The following is a 23,410-nucleotide window of genomic DNA, read 5'->3' as shown; positions in this document are numbered from 1 at the left end:
GCGAATTTGTAGGAGTTGGTGTATGAACATTTTAGTATTTATATGTAAAAGAAGACAATTTGCATCAGTTTAAATCTGGCCATTCTTGTTGGTTCACCTAGTCTGCTCCAGAAATTGAAAGAGTCCTTTGGGGTAGCTTCGGACTACGTTTGGAGATGGACAGCCCATAAGCAATAGTGGCAGAGGTTGTTTATGTTTTAGTTATTTGTTCTGGAGTGTTGATAGCAGCTTCCACTGTAACTCAGCTTTCTTTCAAGTGTGGACGCTGAGCAGCTCAAAGGGTTAAATGTGATAAGTGGGGGTTTTTGTGCGTCTGAAGAGTTAATAAACTGATGGCTGGTTCTAGTTTGTGATTCAAAATGGGGATATGAGACAACCCAAAAAACACATCCTAGAAATGAATTGAAAAATGAGGACATAAATCTTGGACATAAGTTATTTGACATTTATCTCATTTTCTTATGAGTACACATTTTACTATGGAATATAATACCTTCAATTTCTTCCTCAAGAGTTTGTGTGCTAATATCTTTGAACACCTCAAGAAAATGAAGTTAGTGAAAATTGATGCATTCCTCTTCTTTTATTGTCCAAAAAGGCATAATCCTCTCTATTAAATGACTAAAACAGCTGCTTATTTTTTATCACCTTTGTACCTCACCGCTGGGTCTTGTAGAAAGGGTGTGTTCTGTATACCCAAGTAAGCAGTAGCTTATTCTTCTTCCTGTTCTTTATTCTGTGTTCAAATTTCCTGTCCTGACTGGAATTGAAAATTCTGAGCCTTGCTAGTGCCCACAGGAATTTCCATGTTTCTAACTGGAGAGTGAAGTATCTAACCACTTGGATTCTTACTTTCTGTCACATGGATTTGTGAATGAAATACCTATCCACTTACTGTTGTCTTGGATTCTTACTGTTGTCACTAGGCTACCTTCGGTTGTCCTGAAGGGAACCAGCAAGTTTCTAAACATAATCTCAGGATAGTTCCTCTTGCCATATATATACACTTAAGTGACATTTTGAAGTAACAAAGTCGGATAAGTATTTTTTCTTGATCTGCTCTTGGCATCCGCCTGTCTCTGGAGTCAATGGGGGAGTGTGCCTTATCTTAGTCACATGAACAAATTAAGCATATTGGAGTTTAGAGTAGGAGTATTGACAAAATGGGAGAAAGTAAAGATATCCAATACTATGTTGGCCACAATATGTTGTACAGTTAACTGATTGTTGCTGGACTACAAATCCCTCGCCATGCTGACTGTGGCTGATGGTATTTGGAGTCCAATAATGTCTAGAGAGCCACATGTTAACCACCCCTGCTTTACAGCTTTTGTTATATCCCCTTCCTGCTGCCACCACCCATGATTTCTCTGTACCAAGTTTCCCCAACCTGATGCTCTTTGGATGTCTTGGATGACAACTCTCATCATCCCTGTCCATTGACCATGCTGGCTGCAGCTGATGGAGTCCACCAGCAGCTGGAGGGACCAAAAGTACTCTACTCTAGGCTGTTGTTTTGTTTTACAGATGAGGAACAGAGAATTTGCTAATGCCATGAGTCATTACCCGATCAGAAGAGAGTCCTTGTACACCCAGGAGTGACCTAGTTCTAACCTTTTACAGCACAGTAGCCTTTACAGAAAACTTAAGTGTTCAAAAATACATGTCAAAGCCTTTCCCTTAATTCTGTTCTAAGTTGATAACTTTTAATAGTTACTATGCTGTGCTTTTCACTAACATTTCCCGTCTCTTTTTGCCTATAGCATTAACCATTCTAAATCAATTCATTAAAAAAATTCTTTGAACATTTGGAATTTGTGGGGGGAAATGTTAGCCCCTTCTACACCTGCTCTATTTTGGGTCATCCTTTTCCCTTTGTTGACAAATATTTCAAATTTAAAGAGTGGAAAGTATGTGGCTTATTGAGACTCAAAAGACGTTTTCCATCAAGACACTCTGGCAAACTGTTTGCAAAAGCCAAAGGCCTGGCATTTTCCCAGGTGTTCAGTAAATAAGGGGGAAAGGCTTAGGTCTCAAAAAATAATAATAATTATGCACTCAGCAAAAGAGGGCCCCACAATTTGCAGCATTGTTCTTGAAAATATCACAGGTGTGAGTGCTGGAAGCAGACTGTGGTATTACAGTTCCAAAAGAGGCAATGGAACTCATGGACTGCCAAACATTTCCAGGCAATATTGGTTCAGATTAAAGAAGTTACCTTGAATTAACAACTCCTTAACACCAAACTGGGAGAGGGTGCAGGGACACAATCTGGCTTGCTGATGGTGGTAATGCCAAGACATGGCAAGGCACTGGAAGAGGATTTTTAGGACTCTTTCAGACCTGGGCAATTAATAGATCACATTAGAATGCTCTTTGGTACAGCAAGGTTAGAGGTAGCTAAGGACGTTAAGGAGCTCACGGATAGAAAGGTTGTGGAATATTGTCAGTAGAAGAACTCATACATAATAGCAGAGAAATAAAAATATGGTACCCATGTATAGTTTAATGGCATTAAAGATTCATAATCTGGAACATTTTCACAAAGTGTGCTGCTCTATATCCCATTTTTAGGACCAGAATACAAAAGCCTTATATGGAGTTTTTCTCTCTTAAATTATGTGCAACAAACATGTGTGGCAGCTGCATGTACAGGTGTTTCACTGCATATATCCATAGTAGCAGTTGACTTTCTGGAATGCATTAATACATCTATGCAGTTTAAAAATAAATAAATAGAGCCCATGAAAGGCTCTGCATGTCTGTGTAAGAGAAAGAGAGAGGAGAGAATGAATTTCAGTCCTCTGTATTGATGAGCCAGAGGGGCTGCACACTTTATATAGCATTCACATTTGCCTTAAGTGCACTGGTTTTACAGCAGTGTTGCCTGCAGCAAACATTCACTGTGTGAAGGCAAATGCATACCTCTGCCTCCTCAAACCCTACATTATCTTTTATTCCATACTCAGATTGTACTTTATCCCCTCTGCGACAGGGCTTTTCTGCTTTTGACAGTAAACCTGTTTGCTTCTGTTCATCTCCCAATCTGTTATCAGCTACTGCGGCCTGTTTTTTACTAGTCAGCAACGGTGCTAAGCAGAGAGGTACGACTTCTTTCACACATGATCAAGCTAAAATTGAAAACAAACAGGTAGAGAAGCCAAGCAATGGTTATGGCTGCAACAAGTTATGCTTAGCTGTCCTACTTACTTTTAAAAAAAACCAACACACATATTTTTCATAAACTTGCTTCGCAAAATATGTATAAGTTGTGTTAGTAGTTCAACCTGAGAAGGAGAAAAACCCCTGTAATTGGTCTGTATCTTCTCTGTGTGCAGCTGACCATCATTATCCTCCCTTGAAATGCTTGTTTGGCAAACATGTTCTTTATCTTCCAAAGGAATTTGATGTTTGTTAAAGAGAGACTCCTCCACCATTAATAACTTGCATGCAGGAGCCAAGAAAATGGCAAGATCTTGCCTCTGGATAGCAAAATATCACTTTCATGTTTCCATTGCTCTGTGTCACCATACATACTGTTGGGACTGTTTTAATTCCCATAGTAACTGCTGAAGTGGCTAATTAACATAGAGAAAAGAAATGTATAACAATCTCCATAGTATTTGCAGGATCTGAATATAGTAAGGTATCATGGAAGAGCAAAAGATCCCTAGGCAGTTACTGTTTATGGAGCCAAACTGACCTTTGAGAGACACTGGATAAACAGTGCTTTAATTATCATTTTACAGCACTAATGTGAGAGTTACTGAGCCATTTCCTGTGTAACCTGCAGCATGAAAGCTCAGAGACTATGACCTCAGTCATAGGGAGGAGAGAATAGATACTTCATCTTGCTCCTCTTCACTCCTAGCAGCCACAGCCTGCAGGGATCCTTCTCTTTTCCTTAGCCAGCTTTTCATACTGTCACTGGTATCATGGCTGCCCTATATTGAACCTTTGTCAATGCAGTAGTGGACCAGGGACCCTGCTCTGCCCTAGATTTTAGGCAAGTCAATTGAAAAGTTGCTTTGGGGTTTTCAACAACAGCAACAACACCAACGCTCAACAACTTTTGGGGTGTCATTGTCTTTACTTTTTGAAATATGGCAAACCCATCTAAACAGATTTTGACTAATCTGTTTTACATATGAATAAACCTACAGGGAAAACTGTGGCCTTTGAGGAACTGTTAAGACTACAACTTCCATTATCTCTGATCATTGGAGTCCAACATTGCTGTCTGGGATTGATGGGAGTTGGAGTCCAACACCATCTGAATGGAAAAAGGTTCCTCATCTTTGGTTTATCCTATTTATATGAACACTGGTTTTTGAATTTGTAAAGACTTGCTAGTGCTTGACCAGTTATAAAAACACAATGGTCTGTGCAGCTGATTCTGGCTCGAGATCAGCTTGCTCATTTGGGAATCAATATCGACGCAACAGTAGCTCCTTTGAGGAATTCACTCTTACTTCGTTTAAATGATTTAAACGAGACACTGAAAATAGGAACATGAATTATTGAAATGGTCACTCGTAAAAGCTCCCTAATTAGAATTTTAAAGGAAAGGAGCAATCAGGATGATAAAAGAGGGGTTGTAGGAAAGAGCCATAGCATCAGGTCACCCTCAAACACAATAATTTAAAATTTAACACATGACTACTCAGGCTCAATCCTATGCACGTTTTGGATTGGATAAGTCTCAGTGAACTCAGTGGTGTTTGCCTCTTAATCGTCATGTATAGGACTGCAGCCAGAAGGCTTTTAGCATTTGTTTTGCTCAAATTAGTCCATTTCCATTTTAATGTAACCTGAGCTAGGCCCAGCTATTGTGGATACTCCTCTAAACCCTCTGCAGACCAAGGGGATTTTTTGGGTAGAAAGAAGAACATATCAAAATCTGTGCTGGATGTCATAATCTGCATCCTGTACACATCAACTGCCAGAGGCTGATATGGATGGAGTTAAAATAGGATGGCTTTATCTTTTGGCTGCCCCAGGTTAAAATGGGTACCCAGAAACTCTTATTTTCAAATGCCCTATGATAAGCAGCATGTGCCTTTTACATTTAAGAAGCAGCTTATATATTTCTGGCTACTAGTCATTCAGTCAGGGAGAACTAGCACCCAGTATAGAACCACACTACATCTGCAATAGCATCTTCATTTCTGCTATGTTCCAATGCTATTTTCCATGTAGAAATAAATGCTGTTAACACCTGTTCTGCCCCCCCCCCACACTATCAGCTTGGAAACTGCACTTACTGGATTGTTATTTGTACAATATAGTAGTTCAGTCTGCTAGATTTCCTGCTGTTAAAGATGGTGATCTGTACGTTTCCAAAACATGACAGTAGCCTATGTAAAACAGTACAAGCTTCCTGTGTGTGAGGTCAGGTGTTTAATCTTGGCATCTGCACTTAGTTTTGAGTTTAAAGGGCTTTTAGAAACCTCTGCCTGACATCCTAAAGTGTTGTTACTAGTCAAAGCCGATAGTCAATACAGGCCTGACTCACAACAAGACAGCCTCTTGTATACTTAGCAATGGCTTAACAATGAAAGAGGGTCACTTTTATTTTCTTTCATTACTATTATTATTATTATTATTATTAGAATTTATATACCACCCTATACCCGGAGGTCTCAGGGCAGTTCTTTTTCTAGTGAGAGAAGCCAACTTTATTGATTCCTTGTGAAACCATTCTTTAAAAGAACACCTGCTGTCATATCTTTAGAATGGGGCAGGAGCATCCTCTCCATCACTAGGGCTGTTTCCTGTTCTAATTATAGGACTAGAAACCAGGGATTATTTTTTTCAGCCAGAACTCCCCGGAATTCTGTTTTGGCACCTCTCAGGTGGGTGCCATTGCCATTGCAAGAGAACAAGGGAGGTGTTCATGGTGAGTTCCAGCGCCTCATTTTCTAGAATAACAACACTGCTAGAAACTATAGAAAAAGTTGCATGGTAAGGCTTGCAGGATATATTTTTTAAAAGGGTTCCAGTAAATAGCAAAGGAAGGCTACAGTGTATCCCTGTGTCCCTTAAACAGCTTTACTGCTTCTTCTTACTTGACTAATCCAAAACATACTACAAACTGGTAGCTGGTACCATCTGTTGATTGAGCAACAGAGAGTCTTAAGGCCTATGAAGAATACTTGTCTCAGTTCTGAGAATGATTTGGGTTAGTGCTGAGTTAGAACTACACCAGCTTCCCCAATCTTTAACCATCCTACTTCCTCAAATGACGATAAACCCTAAAGGACTCCAGCGTCACACTGATTTCCTAACTTTACTTTGCCATTTACCAAAAGCAACTTTGCCATTTAATAGGAACATAAAAAACAGCCTTATACCAAACAGCCTTTTACATAACCAAGAGATTTGTCCTTCATTATACACAGATAATATAGCATAGCTCTAACATAGCAGGCAGTTGTAGATTACAGGTTAAAGGTGGTCCACAGCAACAATCAATAGTTCCTGAGTTAGAAATGAAAGCCCCCTCTATTCTTACAAGAAAAGTTAACTGAAAAATTAGCCCCAGGGTAAAAAAGGTAGGAAAGTAAGATAATAGGTCAAGGGAGACTCAGATAATTCCTGCTGCAGTATAGAACAGAAAGCATGGCAGGTTCCTGGTTGTCCTGTCCAGAGAATGCACATCCTGTATCTGGAACCGACAATACCCAGCAGCTAGTGTACTGCTGGATCTGGGACTTTGAACTGTGAGCAACCTGGTCTTCTAGAAATTGAAACAACTCTCACTAATGTAGGCACAGATCTAAAAGTATTATATTTGATGCATGACAACTTAATGCAGTATATTCCTAATGCGCTCCTAAATGCACACTGAATATTAAATGGTTGATTCCTGAAAATGGAAAATAAGGTTAGGAACCTAATGTCTTAGCTGTTGCTGATAATGTGTTTTTGAGAGCTAGTGAAAAGGAAAAGAGGTAGCAGAAAATTTGTGGACAAATACTAGGAGATGCTTGAAAGAGTTTTCTTGAAAAATCATTTTTTCCCTCTTTCAGTAATGAACTGCATAATAAAATGCTTGTCCACAATCAGTGCTGTTTGTCCAGTACTGTGTTAATGTAAAGGATCTATTAGGTATACCCATCATTCTGTACTTAATCCATTCTTGGCACAGGTTCTGCCAATACCAGATCTGAAGCTCCTCTGGTTCAGTGTCCTCCTGTAGTTATCAGCCAATTCCCATCCTGAATGGATTGTTTAAAACGTTGCTTCTCAAAGCAGTGTGAAGAACTAATCAGTTTTTTACTCTGAAGGTGGCCTCTTTTGTGGTAAAAGCTTCCAATCTCAGGAAAAGATATCTGTAATTCATTTCAGATTATGCTTCCAACTCTACAATTTTATGATTCTGTGGTAGAGTTTCTGATTTTTTTGAGAGACGAACATTCTGACACATGTCTCACCCATTTTTACATTTTTAGTTTTGTTTAGCAAAGATCTAATAAAAACTTTCTCATCTAGCTAAACAAACAAACACATACTCTCTCTCTGTATAATTAATATATATATATATATATATATATATATATATATATATACACACACACACACACATACATACACATACACTTTTATGTAGAGTTTTAAGCATATTTTATTTTGTTCTCTTTTGATGTGGTCTATAGACTAACTTAAAACATTATATTCTATTTAAAGAAATATTTCTGCTTCCATAATATAGCCTTCCTCCTGACATTGAAGGGCAGGATCCTTTTCTTAACACTGCAAACAAACTCTGGATTTTCCCTCACCATCCCTCAGGTTGCATAAATTTTTCCTCGTGCTATATTAACTGAAGAGAATGCAAACATCAGCAGCCCACCCACTGTGGGTTTTCTGTTGCTTCTCCTTTGTTTTTTGAAACTCAATATAAAGCCCTGTGTGGACAAGCCCAAAGTTTCCTATGCGCTGGGAGATGCACAGTGATGTTGTTTTAACATTGAAGGAGCACCCAAACATGAGTTCTGTGTTTACCTGGCTTTCTAAGGATATGTCAGTGCAGTTGCAGGTCAGACAAACGAGGAAGATGAAGGTGCAGCCAGTATTGAACAGAATCAAATATTACTTTACCCATTCTAGCCTCTAAGTGTAGGAAGGCTTTTTCTCCCCTGTTAGTGTGACTTGGTCCCCTGCAGCCCTTATTTTTTGCTAATGCTGTGTGGGGATGCATCTGTTTGATTGCTGCGTAACATCCCACAGGTTATGGCTAGAATCCTGACAGAATATCAGTGCCTTGATCAGATAGTTCTTTGTATCAAACGTGGATGCGTATCTCCTAATGCAATGTTCATAGAGTACCGTTTGACTGCCAGATAGTAAGCAGTAGGGAACAGAGCCAAGGCTGTTGCTGGAGCGTATTACTGTCTTTGTGCCTAGAAGACAGAAAGAGGCTTGGATTTCTAACTCAGGAGCTATTGCTTGCCACTGTGGGTCACCTTTAGCCTGTAATCTACAACTGCCTGCCTATAAATTGCCCGCTTGTTACCTACAGCAAGTAATTTTGTTAGAGCTATGGTATATTTTCTGTGTATAACAAACCTCTTGGTTATGTAAAAAGGTGCTATGGTCTAGGGACCTAGATAAGCCTGTAGTTTGATTCACTTTAAGGCAGATTTTGATGTTGAAATCATTATTTACAGTCCTAAATTAGTGATTGTGTGTCCTAACTATAACATGTATTAAATGGGAAGTTGTGTATTTAGAATTACCTGAACCCACAGTTATTTGCAAAAGAAAGTTTATAAAAATAGCAGTAGTATTTCATCTCCTAATTTTTATTGGAGGACGACAGGGTCTTTCTCAAAGGAAAAAAAGCATTATAACATAAAACATGAACATTCTAACTTCGCATATTGGTCACAGGCAAAATATTAAAACTCAGTAGTACTCAGAAGTTTTGCCTGGACCAAATAAATGCTAGGTACTTACAGCATTGTACTGCTATACTAAATATGGGTAAAGTCCTCATTCATACCAGCCTTAGAACAATGACATTTTTTCAGTGCCTTTATTATTTAAATAGAGCCATCAAAATTGCATGCCATTTTACAAAGTGCAAGAGGGCAAGTTCTGCTCTTACTCAGCTGCTTTTTTTAAACAACTACTTAATATTAGTTCAGAGTGCAACCAAACTGTATGTTGACTGAGTCATGCACCATGCTCAGAGAATGAAGTAATTCTTCCTGTCTCATTTTCAGACCATTCTTGTTTCCTTATTGTAATCCTCTGACTAATGCTATCAAAATATGTCTGTTATCTATAAAAAGACCTTCTGAAGTCTTTGTCAAATCCAGAGGCAAATATTTTCTATTACAGTTAAGATGAAATTTGCACCTGCATTAAAAACACACACACACACACACACACAAATGAATGCACGTACAAAGGGAAAAGAGTTTTCCAGAAGGGATTTTGTTTGATGCTTTCTGGGACATTATTTCTCTAGTTATGTAGAGAGATGGTTCTAAGAGCAGAAGTCTTACTTTTTTACTCCTGCGCTGCTTGTTTCACCATTCACTCTGAGCAGCTACATCTCTGTTCTGAAAAGCTGCCTTCTATGGAAAGGAGGGTATAATCTGAAAAAAAGTATGTATTTTACAGGCTAATACCATCAAGTTTCGAATCAAGAAAAATATTTTTAAAGCCAGAAAATTTGGTGTGATTTCACTGTTATGTTTGTGGTTTGGGAGCTACTTCCACATGCTTGGTTCCTTGCCATGCCAGTAACTTGTTAATACCAGAATTGTGTATGTGTGGGTAATTGACAAAGTTGCTTCCCATACTACTATCACCCCTTCTTAGGGTACAGCAGCCTGGTGTGGGCAGTAATATCATCTGGCCATCTCATATGGTCCTGTTTGTGAACAGCAGTCCTGCTAGACCAGGCATAGGCAACCTTCGGCCCTCCAGATGTTTTGGACTACAATTTCCATCATCCCTGACGACTGGTCCTGTTAGCTAAGGATCATGAGAGTTGTAGGGCCAAAGATTGCCTATGCCTGTGCTAGAGTCATGCATTTGGCTTCATGTTTGAAAATTGCATTTTGCTGAGCTATATTTACTTTTCCCTAAAGACAATTGTCTTTGTTTATGACTGCCTGAAACTCCTTTCATACCAGAACATACCCATGCACACACATACTCTGGTCCTAATCCAAATACATTTTCTCTTGTTCAGGAACAGGAGGGCATAAGGTGTCCCCTTATGACAGCAGGCCCTAAACATCACATTCAGTAGTTCTCAAGAGTACATGCAGCTCCCATTGTTCAAAAACACTGAAAGCAATGGATTTTAAAAAGAGAGCACAAACAGCTTTGGGATTAGAGTACATAAAAAAAACCCATGCACATGAGGAATACTGTGCATAGCGCTTTGGATCTTAGCCTCTGTATTCCAGGACAAGTTCACACACAAGCATGTATGTCACTTGATTTCTCTTCACGCAGTGTTGATAACTGGCAGCTTAATGTGTGATCAGATTTCATTGAAAATCTTTGTGATATGATAATCCTCTCTGTTGGGTTAGATCTGTGATGGCAAACTACACATATATTGGTTTTCCTTTAATGTTGGGGTGGCCAAATAATGAAGATGCCTCTAGCTTCCAAAGTTAATTTGTACAGTGGTTTTTCTGATTCACACATCACTTTCTGTCACTTTTAAACCCCTACGTTCTTCCTCTTATTTGAGTGGCTCTGATATTGCCGTTTTCTTGCAGGTGCCTGAGATCATAAGCACTATCAGACAAGCAGGAAAAATTGCACGGCAGGAAGAGTTTCAGAACAACCTCTCAGATGTGGAAGATCCTTTTAGCAAAAAATTTGAAGTGCTATTCTGTGGCCGAGTGACAGTAGCGCACAAAAATGCACCTCCAGCCCTCATAGATGAATGTATTGAAAAATTTAATGATGTTAGTTATACCAAAAACTTGGATTCTGGTCCATTTGCTCAACAACATGAAACTGTCAACCATTCTGGAGGATTTTCCATAAGTGATAAATTCCGATCCGTCTTCCAACCCTTAGTTAATGAAGAACAGGAGAAAAGGCCGATGCGGAAATCCTACTCTCAGCCCGGACTGCGTTCTTGTGCTTTCAAGAGAGATTCACAAGCAGGTTGCCTGAAGACAAGTAACAGCTTTGTCAGATCCTTTGATGAAGATGCTGTTTCTCTGAACTTAAAAAGTCGATTTATTCATGGGCAGAACGTTCAGCCAACGGATATTGCTGGGAACCGGATAATGTTGTTCACGGTAAAACAGAGTTGTTGTGTTTAATTGATTAATTGCATTTCTTTCCCACCTTTTCCTCCAAGGAGCTCAAAGTGGCATACATGGTTCTCCTCCTCTTCATTTAAGCCCCACAACAACTCTGTGAGGTGGGTTAGGCTAAGAGGCACTGACTGACCCAAGGTTACCCATGGCAGAGTGGGGATTTGAACCATGATTTCTCAAGTCATGGTCCAACACTCAGTAACCCCCACACCGCATTGGCTCTCTGATACCATCTCTGAACACTGAATAACATGGTTACAGAATTGGATATCCAGAGCTTTTGTGTATTGCTGCTGGCTGATTTGAAGTTAATTGAGTTCAGGTGTGTGTGTGTGTGTGTGAGAGAGAGAGAGAGAGAGAGAGAGAGAACAGAGAACAATGGAGTGCTTTCTGTTTAGTGTAGCATAAATCTGCATCACTTGTCCTCAAAGCCAAACTCAACCCTACAGGATCACAGCTAAAATTTATTTTCTGTGCTGTGGCTCTTGAGCTTGTAGCTCCATCAAATGCACCCATTTAGCACTACTCCTTCCTGTATTTGGCATTTTCCTTCTTCTTTTTTTAAGGAAATAGATATGAAGTAATAAAGGGAAGTACTTTGGTTCTTGCACTTCCTCACCACTGAGCAACTGCACTGTGTCCTCACATATACGGTAGTTAAAATTAAGAACCTGTGCAAATTGCAGTCTCTATCAATGTAGAAAGTAAGCACAGCTCTCTTCCCCCCCCCAAAAAAACCCCACCACATCTTAAAGCTTACAGACTATGATAGTAGTCCTGTAAAATCTCAAGCCTTAAGCTGGCATTCGGTACCTGATCACACCCTGTAATATTCCATACTGCATCTACCACATACAAACTATGGCATGTGGAGCAGCTTCAACATACAGTGGTACCTCGCAAGACGAATGCCTCGCAAGACGAAAAACTCGCAAGACGAAAGAGTTTTTTGAGTTGCTTCGCAAGATGAATTTCCCTATGGGCTTGCTTCGCGAGACGAAAACGTCTTGCAAGTTTGTTTCCTTTTTCTTAAAACCGTTAATACTGTACCCAGGGTGCATTGCTTGAAGAGGTGCAGTTGCGACTTGACTTCGAGGAGCAACTCATAGCATGCAGTGTGGTAGCCTTTGTTGAGGTTATTGAATTCCTATGGGAAACCGTGCTTCGCAAGATGAAAAATTCGCAAGACGAAAAAACTCACAGAACGAATTAATTTCGTCTTGCGAGGCACCACTGTAACTGCATTTTAAGTATCCCTTGTTTTGTATATGTGTAGGCCATGTGTAAGATAGAAGCCTAAATGTATGTAATACTTTTAAAGACCTTCCAACTAAAATTGGGCAGAACAGAAGGCTGGCTAGGCTTCCCCTACGAAGCTCTGCTTTAACAGACTGTGAGGTAATGTCTAAGGCTTAAAACAGCCTTCTTCAAGCAACTTCCCTCCACAGTAGTGTGGATTGGTTTGGGATATCCTGGAGTAAATTATGTTACAACAATACCTGAACACTTTAATGCTCTGGAGACAATATGACTGCACGATGCAAGTGCTCGCAAACAAGAACCTGTCATTCGCACATCAAATTATTTAGGTAAACTTTTGAAACAACCTGAAAGGTATAATGTTTGAAGTAGCCCTCTGTCATTTACCTTCCAGTAACACTAGATTATATTGATCAATTAATGTTTAACCTGTTTTAAGTTTCATAGACACATAAGATGGCACTGTTTCTCCCAATATGCCAGCTCACCAGAGAGAAAGAAAATGAGCTAAATTTGTGGGAAATACTGACATTGCATTTTCATTCATGATTATAACTCTGACTTCAGTCTATAACTCAGAAAGTTCTCTGAGGTGCATATGGAACTCCTGTCAGAGGCAGGTGCACATAAATGGAAAAACGTAAAGTCTCCTCTTTTGAAGTTACTAAGGAATGATTGTGTGGAAGCTCTCATGCGCACTGTGGATCTTTAGGGAGAGGGAACATAGCTCATTGGTAGAGCACATGACATCTCCAGTTAGAACAATGAGGTAGCAGGTAATGTACCTGGCGAATAACAGCGCAAACAGTATGATGCTAGATGAGCAAATAGTCTCATTGGGTATAAGGCAGCTCCTTTTGTGCCGTGTGCAGGGTTGGGCTAAATTCCTAAACAAGTGTGGTGGTGATTGTTACCCACCCTTCACCCGAAGGTTCCAGGACGAGTTACAGCAATCTAAAATACAATATGAAAGTCCTAGTTTGCATTGTGGCTGATTTGTCATGCAAAATTCAGCACACCCACTACAGTCTCAGAAAATCATATTTTTGTCTACAAATTATTTTGAAGGGCGCAACTGACTAATATTTTGTTTATTTTTTTCAGATTGGCCAGTCTGAAGTTTACATCATCAGTCCTGATACCAAAAAAGTAGTTATTGAGAAAAGCTTTAAGGAAATTTCATTTTGCTCTCAGGTACCAAGCTTTTGATTCCTTCTTGGTTCTTAAAAACTTGGGTGTTGTTTTTCACAACAGGGCAGTGGTTTTCTCCCACTAAATTCCATTACACCATTTAACAAGCCAGGATCTTTGCCCTAAAACCAGCGTATGACTCAAAGAAGGGAGGGGACATGCAGAGGAATATGTGGCAATGGTTTATAAAGTTTTGGGTGATCATTTAGGTGCAGGAAATAAACTGCTTGGGAAGAAAATAAACTAAAATTTGAGTGAGCAGAAAGTAACAGGTTTTTTTACAGTTAACTTATAAAAACTGCTCCCTTTAAAATCTGATCTCTGATGGAAGGACAGGGTGATTTTCTTATCACTTAAGAAATGTGTGTCAGGGTAGATTTCTAAAACCATTGTAGTGGCGACATTTGCAGTCAGTATGTGGTAGGAACACTGTAATATTAGTATTTTTGTCTCATTTGCAATGAACTACTTCAGCATATTTCCCCCCAGCAAATAAGGGATTCCCTCCCCAGTTTGTCCAAACCATGAAGGCAGCAAAGCTCACTGAGTGTGACATTCCTTCAAATAACCAAGGACTGTGTTAACCCCAGTACGTTTGAGAAGATTGCCTGCAGTGGATCTTGAAGTAAATTAACACAAATCCCAGAAATTTACTTTCTAAAGGAAGTTTGTCAGACAGTAAAGGAACTTTTGTCAGAGAGAGAGAGAGAGAGAGAGAGAGAGAGAGAGAGAAAGCTGTGAGTCAGCACTTAGCAGGTTGCCCTCAAGGTCAAAATTTAGCTTTCTCAGACCAACAGGAAATAAATTCCAAATTTAATGACCCAACTCCCTCTCCCAGTCCTTTGGATTGCTTAACTAGTGGCCCAACCAATGGGAAAAACTGTACACATGCTCCTGTTTGCTGTCTCTAGAGAAAGGAGGGCATATGCTACAACTGTACATCCTCCCTTGGACACCAGCCACAGACTGTTTCCATGGTAACTGTTGGCAGTGATGCTTTAAGGCTTGAAGATGGGAAAATCATTCTGTTTTGCTTCTGTTCTTATGAAACAAGATTCTATAACTTGAGATGCACAACCTTAACGGATATTAAAATGTAAAAATCTGAGAAGTTTGGGTTTATGAAAGTATTTACCCAATTCCTCATGGATATCATTCATTCATTAACAATTGTGCTGTATGTTTTAATGTTCTAAGGTCACATGGGAACAATATCTGCCTGTAGGCACCAAACTGTACCTATAAAAACTATTGTTTGGGGAGCTGTATTTACTGCCATGCTCTTTTGCAGTGTTACTGGCCTTGAATTACATTGAATCCTAAAACTAGGGATATTCTATGCTACATAAGCATTGTCTCCTGCATTTCCTTGTTGCTTAACTCATTCATCTTTTACTTCTTGTTATGTTTGCCAAGTCAGAGAGTCTTCATTTCTTAATCATGTTGTGTTTTGTTGGGCTCCTGGGCATCTTAGACTTAAAGCTTTAAAGCTCCCATAATGCAACACAACTTGCAATTAGAGAGATGCAGGTTTCTCATTTATTGATTTTACCCCATATTCAAATCTAAACTGGGGTGTTTTGTCAACTGCATCCCTTAAGAACTCCAGGGGGTTGGAAGCATCTTAGCTCAGCTAAGAATTGGACATGGGGTTCACCTGCACCAGCACTTACTGAAGCAGGGAGCTTCAGTGTCTTCTGAGTGTCTTCTCAGTTGAGCAAGTGATGCTTGAGAGTTGGTTGTTGTTTTTTTTAAGTTCTCCAAATATTTTGTCAACTCCACCACGTGATCAGCAACATGTGGGCCTAACTTTGTTTGTTGGCGAAGAAATTAGTTTATGTGCTTTCATGTTTTTGAAAGCAATTGGCTGGCTGTTCTCCTTTTAATATCTTGGGAACTTGACTGCTGACAAAAGGAAGGGATTGTGGTTTTTTTCCATGAACAAAATGGAAACTTGAAGGCCGCTCTTTGAAATGTCATCCAGTACATGGCTCTCTGGGCTTAATGCCACTCCACCACTCAACCTACTGATTACTTTTATGTCAAGCTCTGGGCACTGAGATCCATACCAAGCAATGGTATTGATATTCTGCTTCTCTTCTCTCCCTCTCTCCTTTTAAGAAACATGTTAATCTCTTCATTAGAAATTAGAAATTGATTGGATTGGATCCAGACTACATTAGCTTCACTTAACTTCCATTAAAACCAGTGGACTTAAGTCAGGACTTCCGTCCCATTGGTCTCAGTACAAATCAAATGCAACTAAGGAACAGTGTACAGTGGTACCTCGGGTTAAGAACATAATTCGTCCCAAAGGTTCTTAACCTGAAACTGTTCTTAACCTGAGGTACCACTTTAGCTAATGGGGCCTCCTCCTGCTGCTGCCGCACCGCCGCCGGACGATTTCTGTTCTCATCCTGAGGTAAAATTCTTAACCTGAGGTACTACTTCCGGGTTAGCGGAGTCTGTAACCTGAAGCGTCTGTAATCTGAGGTACCATTGTAATCCAAACACAAGATTCACTGGGCTGAGGCAGTTTAGATTTGCCAATCTTGGGCTTTCATTGTATAATATGGGTGGGTATATATATTTTATTTCCCAATGGATTACTTTTATTTTCCTACAGTTAATATTTATTTTGCATGCCTTTCACCAAAGTTTGTATGTTAAGATGTTGCTTAGAGGACTAATTACAAGTCTTTACCTAGCCTTTATGAATCTTTGATATAATTGTTTCTATTGTAGGGAATTAGACATGTGGATCACTTTGGATTTATCTGCAGAGAGCCTTCGGAAAATGGAGGCTTCCATTTCGTTTGTTACGTGTTTCAATGTACAGATGAAGCCCTGGTAAGAACCTTTAGAAATCAAAAACAACAAAGAGGTGCTGGACATAGAATGTCTTCTATATAAGGTTCTTATTTACTCTGAAGCTTGATATTTGTCACTATTGGGCTAATATAGAATAGCAGTTAATACATTGTTCATTAGCCTTCTTAAATACCAGCTCTTCACCCCTAGTTTTCTTTGCTCCAGGTTGATGAGATCATGATGACTTTGAAACAGGCTTTTACAGTAGCTGCTATACAACAAACTGCCAAAGCACAAGTCCAACTCTGTGAAGGATGTCCCATGCAGTGCCTGCATAAACTCTGTGAAAGGATAGAAGGTAGGAATTATGCAGCATGGTACATGTTTGCTTTAAAAAAAAATGTGTATGGATTATTGCTAAGCAAACAATCAAGCATGAAGTGCTTTGCCAAACTTATGTGTATTTAAAAACAACTTTGCTACTTGAACAGTACTCGAGAAGTCTGGATAAAAGTCCTTGTCTGGCAAATATTTGCATATTACAAGGTCCAAAATACTAAAAACATATTTTCATGTGCTGGATAGAAAAACTGGGGGCAAAATAGGCCAAGAGGGTGTTGTTGAGGTTGGGTTTTTTGTTTTTGTTTTTGCAAGCCCAAAAAAGGGTCTTTGTTTTTTTAAAAAGTATTAGCTATACAGTCGTACCTTGGTTTTCGAACAACTTAGTTCTTGAACACAAACCCAGAAATGAGTGTTCCAGTTTACGAACTGTTTTTGGAAGTCATACATCCGACGGGGCTTCCATGGCTTCTGATTGGCTGCTGGAGCTTCCTGCAGCCAATCAGAATCTGCGCTTTGGTTTCCAAACATTTTGGAAGTCGAACGGACTTCTGGAACGGATTCCGTTCAACTTCCAAGGTACGACTGTACCTAGGATTCTTTTAAACTTCAGAAGGGATTGTCCCTCATATCTTAAAGGACTGGTTTTTTGCTTCTATGCTTTTCACCTTAGTGTGGTGAGTGTAGTCCCTGTCTGGAAAGCTTATTTTAGATGGACATGACTTTGTGAATATTGCCTGACTAGGTATTGTCATTGGGTTGTATCCAACCAAGTGATAATACTCAGAATAGAACAATTGAAATCAGTAGATGTGATGGACTTAAAACTATTGATTTCTGTGGGTCTACTCTGAATTGACCGTAGCCAGATACAACCTGTCTAAAATCATTTTGTTTACCCTAAATTTGTTTGCCTGTTACTTGTTAGGGTTACATCCTTCTAAAACTAAACTAGAAATCCAAAAGCATCTAACAACGCTGAACAACCAGGAGCAGGCCTCGGTCTTTGAAGAAGTTCAGGTAACCGTCTTGCCTGTTTCTTGTGGAAGGGGTGGGGTGGAACAGGAAACATGTCCTTTAAAGTACTCCGATATTTATTATGGTGGATCAAAAGAAACAACAACAGACCCTTGGCTCACTAGTGAAAAATACTGGAAATTCTTTTTAAAATGTTGGAAATTGTAAAAGAGAGAGAGAGAGAGATTTCTTATGGAGACAACTAGATTAATATTGGGAGCTGGGATTGCTGCTTCCGGCATTCCTTGGCAATTAATGACAGAAGCAACTGATCACAGTAACTGACTTCACACACTTCTGTGGTCCGCATATCTGCTCTTGTCCAAAGAAGTGTGAAACCATGTAGAAGCCCAACAGGGCTTGCTTTTCTCAAAACAGCAGGGCCACCCACACTTCCAAGTTACATGGCAGGCTATCCTCTCTTGTTGTAGTCATATCTTGAAATCTTCTGTCTAAATCTGTCAAGGGGGCAATTTATTTATTTTTGCCTTGCTCCTGCTTGTATCTTCACTCCACTGTGAATCGCCTGTTTACTTATTTATATGGGGCAGTGCAATCCCTTTTTCTCGGCTTGGGTTTTGTTTTTGGAGTTTGTTTTTTTTTGCTAGCTAAATTTGTTTAGTTTGTGATGCTGTTGCCATCTACTGGTATTTTAGGGTACAAGCAGAAATTTAACCATACAATGTCCTGACAAAATTTAAGTAATAGGGCAAAATCTGGATGGCTAATATAGATGTTCCCTTTTTCCTATTGCAGAAAATAAGGCCAAGAAATGAACAGAAGGAGAATGAGTTAATAATCTCTGTCCTGAGAGTTATGTATGAGGAAAAGCAAAAGGATCATATCCACCTTAGTGAAGCCAAGCAGGTAGGCAATTGTAAATCCCCCCCCCCTTTCTTATTGCTGGAAAAGATCTATTGGTGCATACCATGAAAATGCCTTTTCTGTAAAGGTCTGCACATGAGACCTGATCTGTATTTTCTGAAAACATGTGGCATAGCCCTCCTTGGAGGATCACATATTTAAATGCTGCCCTGTATAACTCGCATGTACGGTATTTTGTTGTGTGAATTATTTGATGTGTTTTTTTGAACTTATTGTGTATGTCAACGGCTTTGAGATGTGTGTGTGTCTGTGTATAGCGCAAAGTGGTGTATAAATGGATCATGAATTAAAAATGAAATTTAAAAAATATAAATCCTTGCATTTAGATAACTAGCATGTGCAGGCTAACTCAACCAGTGAGAAGTACAGTGGTACCTCGCAAGACGAATGCCTCGCAAGACAAAAAACTCGCTAGACGAAAGGTTTTTCCGTTTTCGATTTGCCTCGCAAGACGAATTCCCCTATGGGCTTGCTTCGCAAGACGAAAACGTCTTGAGACTTTGTTAAACCGTTAAAACCGTGCTTCGCAAGACAAAAAATTCGCTAGACGGCAAAACTTGCGGAACGAATTAATTTCGTCTTGCGAGGCACCACTGTAGTAAAGTGTCTATTTTAACATTGCTCTGAGTGGTGAATATGTGCCATTGCAAAGGAAGAGAGAAAGCAACATTAGTTTAAGCAGAATGCTCTCCTGTGGCTGTAGCTGTGCACTGAATTGAACAGTAGACTACAACATAAGTGCAAGCCCGCTTGAACCTTTACCGTTATTTTATGCAAGCATCCATCCATATTTGACCCTGAGTACTTTCTCTGGCAACCATCTTCTCCAGTAACTGGATACAGTCTTTACATTTCCTTGGGAATACTACTTTCTTTCTCCTCAACCACCTGGCTCTCAGTTCTGACTGCCCAGAAACTTGTACACAAGAAATAAATGCAATCCAAATTGCTGTCTCTAGGACATATTTTGGGGTGGGAGCTGATTTGAATGGAGGGGAAAGCTTTCCTTTCCTTGTGTAAGGGGAAAAATCTGATCCGTGCAACAAATATTTAGCCTTTTAGAACTTGTTTGTTCCAAGTTAGTTCTAAGTTCAGAAAGGGCGTCATACAAATTGTGTGACACTTCTAGAAAACATGGAAGGATGTCTTCTATGGAAACTTGTTCTATTTGTCCCTATTTTCTCTTTTTAAACAAATGTTTGTTATTTTAACTTTCTAGACGTCACAGTCGTCAGTAGAGGCCATGGGAAATGAGATGCCAAGCAACACACCCCGGTTCAGACTGGATATGTTGAAGAGCAAGGCTAAAAGGTCACTGACGGAGTCATTAGACAGTATTTTATCTCGGGTAAGGCTCTTTAATTTTGTTATCTTATGTCTGATGGCATCGTATATGCTAACTGAAAGAATTTTTTAACATAGTGCAGATATCCAGTCATTTGATTGGTGATTTCTTAAAATAGAAAGGAAGGAAAACATTGATGACTACGCAAAAGGTTCACTTATTAAATTAGTACTTGGCGGTCATGCTTTTGCTGGTTTCCAAGCTGCTTGCAAATATCAGTGTGAGTGACCTTTTTGAAGGAGGCTGTTGTTTCTTATGCAGAGAAAGGCTATTCTTAGCTCACTCAGGAAATTAAATTTAATAATGATCTCAGCACAGTGAGAACTTTGGGGGGTTATTGCAAGGAATCGTATGAATTTTCAGATTTCTTTATATATGTGTGCCTATATATAATATGAGGATTTTCTTGGTAGGGGAATAAAGCCAAAAGTCAACTGGAAAGTTCTGGAAGTATTGATTTGGACAGCTCCTTGTCTAGCACACAAAGCACAACAAGTAAAGTAAGTGAATGTCAAAACATAAAAAGTAACAATATATATTACAATCTTTAATATTATTTCCTAAAAGGCAGGTGGCCCATTGGGGGCGCACAGTTATATTATTAAACAGTGTTGAATTTTATTTTGAAAACAATGAACGATTATATTTGTTATCATAAACAGACTAGTGGGGGGGAAATAGTTTGCTGCTCTATAGCTCTCTTGGCTGCTAATATTTCTGTAGGTCACACCTGTATAATTTCTAGCACATCAGTGACCTAAAGGTTTACAAAAACATACCTACTTGATCATCTGGATAGGATTCTTAGTCATCTCAGACACTTAATTGACAGTTATATAAAAACCTAGGGCCTGCAGTTCCCTTCATTTTGACTTCCTTTTTTAATAATAATTTTTTATTAGTTTTCAATTACAGTCTAATAATATAATACAATTAATAATACCAATTGTTCAAATACCGAATTATATAATTTTGATAAAGTGCCCCCCCCCCCGCGTGCTAGATTTGATGATTTTCTTTATTTCTGCATTCCAAAATCTTGTTAATTTCAATTACATTCCGGTCATAATAAGCCTTATATAACAACTGCAATATTAATAACTTCTATTCGTGTTGACACATTAAATGATTTATAAAACTAGAAGTGAGGAACTCAAAGTATATCCGTGTTCTTCCTGTGTGTGCCAATTCTGTCCGTGGTGTTTCTTCCTGTCCTTGTAAGATGTTGTGTCCTTCTTTCCCCCGGTTGTTGCTGTTATTCATCATGCCTTGGGTGGAGCTGATATCCCACTGTTGTTCAGGAAATTTCTCCATCACACCATCCCGTGCCTCGTTGTTTTGCAACTTTAACAACAGCTCCAAGATTCACTCTGTCCCAGTAAATTACCTGTTGTCACCATTTCCCCTCTCATCCTGGGAAGAAGAATGGTCTGTCGAACTGCAGATGACTCAATAAAGAACCCTTATCAGTTCCTTGGCAGTTCACAGATGCCTTTCATCCTTCCTTCCAACTGAAGATATATGAGCAATTATACTTCCAATTAAATTAAATTCTAAGTCCTCTTAGCATTATTCAGTTCACTTCATAAATAATAAATAATGGGGAAGAGTAAACCTTTTGCAAGATAGAGCTTCCCTCCCTTTCCCCCCCTTTTTTTTACACACACAGTTCCATTTGATATTATTTTCCATATTTATAATCCAATTTCTTCTATCCTGCTTCTACAAATATATTTTGAACTAACATTCAGAGGAGGGTTGCTGAATCATAAATGTAGAGAAGAAAACTTTAAATAAAGAAACTGTAGACTCCCCTCCCCCCACATCTTTTGCACTGAATGGAGTCTTATCTTAAGTTCAAACCTTAAAGTCCTTGCAGTTGGTTTGTTCCACGGTTTGCGATCTCATCTCTTCTAGCATGTGCCTGTACTTTAGTCCAATTAAGCCCTGATTAACAGGAGAACCTCTGCTTCTTAATGGCGGCGTTGGAGGGTTTTTGACAGGTGAAGTGCTTTTGCACTCAGCGCCTCCCCCCCCCCTCATTTCATGCTGGAGCAAGAGCCAGGTACCGAGACAAACTGTGAGTGAAGCCCATCCCCCCCCCCGTCCCTGGGGGGAATTTGCAAGAATAATTACCTTCAATCATCCTTGTTTTTCCTTTGCCAATGATCTTCCGCTGTCATGGGGGCTGCCTCCATTGAGGCTGAGCAGAATTGGAAGCCCCTTCTTTTTAACTTCCTGTACATCTCCCATTCCAGGCCAGACTTACCTTCTGCAGCATGAGTATTTTGTTCATGGTTCAATTCATGCTTCGGATAAGCTTATGATCTGTAGCATATGAATAACAACATATTCTTGGTAAACCCTTCTGGGCTTCCCAAACAGGAATGAAACCTCATTGGAACTATACATGCAGACAATGGCGAAATGACATTGCAGAAGTGCAGCCAAAAAGCATATATGATATGTGCAGAGCAGCCTGAAAAAATTAACAGTTATCACTTCTATGCCATGCTTAATTATATGTGCATATATTTTATGTTGACAGGAAACATCTCTGTTTGAGAAAGAAGACCTTCCCCCAGAGAGCCCCCTCAAGGCAAATGGATCTGTAGGTGATATTTCAAGTGAGCTAGAAAGCCTGTCTACTGAACAGTCTGCAAAATCAGCTTACCAGGGATTTAGAAGACGAGCTAATACTCTGACCCATGTGCCAACTGAAAGCCAGGAAGCCTCAGAACCCACTGAAGCATCTCCAACTGTTCCCCAAAGGAAACTTATGAGGTATCATTCGGTGAGCACAGAGACTCCAAACCAACAAAAGTAAGGCTAAGTTTAAAACAGGATGCTGTTGTGGGAGAAATTTGGGCTAAATGTTTTAAGGTATGTCCATTTTTAGAGAAAATGAGATATCTGGATAAGTCTGTCTCATATATCCAACCATAGCATGTCTCTGGACATAAATGTTAAAATTCTCAGATAATGTGACAAAGTGTTTTTCTATAGCAGGATGTTTTATAAATGAAACGTCAAAAAGCCTTTGGGTAACTCATCATTTGAAACCTTTGACATCCTCTCTGTCGCATTAGTGCTCTTACTCATTGGGAAATATGAATTAGCTCTTAGACTTTGAGGAATATTTGTATCAAGGTCCATGATTCAGACACTAGAATCCATGCATGGACTGTTTTACTTGCAGGTGTTTTCCTGTTATCGTCTGTTAGCGAAGTGCATGCAACTAAAGAAAATGCGTGCC

The 23,410-nt window shown here is 39.4% G+C and overlaps 1 protein-coding gene across 4 annotated transcripts in view; it reads left to right on the top strand.

Annotated features, from left to right (window-relative positions):
- TBC1D1 (TBC1 domain family member 1) overlaps positions 1-23,410 on the top strand; it is a 66,955-nt gene that overhangs the window by 17,006 nt on the left and 26,539 nt on the right. For all 4 annotated transcript variants that reach the window (XM_082238052.1, XM_082238051.1, XM_082238050.1 and 1 more), the window contains exons 2-10: positions 10,752-11,285; positions 13,671-13,760; positions 16,503-16,607; positions 16,794-16,926; positions 17,836-17,927; positions 18,681-18,791; positions 20,029-20,157; positions 20,568-20,654; positions 22,703-22,977. In XM_082238052.1, the coding sequence (XP_082094178.1) occupies positions 10,752-11,285; positions 13,671-13,760; positions 16,503-16,607; positions 16,794-16,926; positions 17,836-17,927; positions 18,681-18,791; positions 20,029-20,157; positions 20,568-20,654; positions 22,703-22,977 (1,556 nt within the window). The remainder of the gene's footprint in view (positions 1-10,751; positions 11,286-13,670; positions 13,761-16,502; positions 16,608-16,793; positions 16,927-17,835; positions 17,928-18,680; positions 18,792-20,028; positions 20,158-20,567; positions 20,655-22,702; positions 22,978-23,410) is intronic.

This window comes from Podarcis vaucheri (assembly GCF_965113315.1).
Source record: "Podarcis vaucheri genome assembly, chromosome: 9".
Lineage (NCBI taxonomy): Eukaryota > Metazoa > Chordata > Lepidosauria > Squamata > Lacertidae > Podarcis > Podarcis vaucheri.
This window is presented reverse-complemented; position numbering and strand designations above follow the sequence as displayed.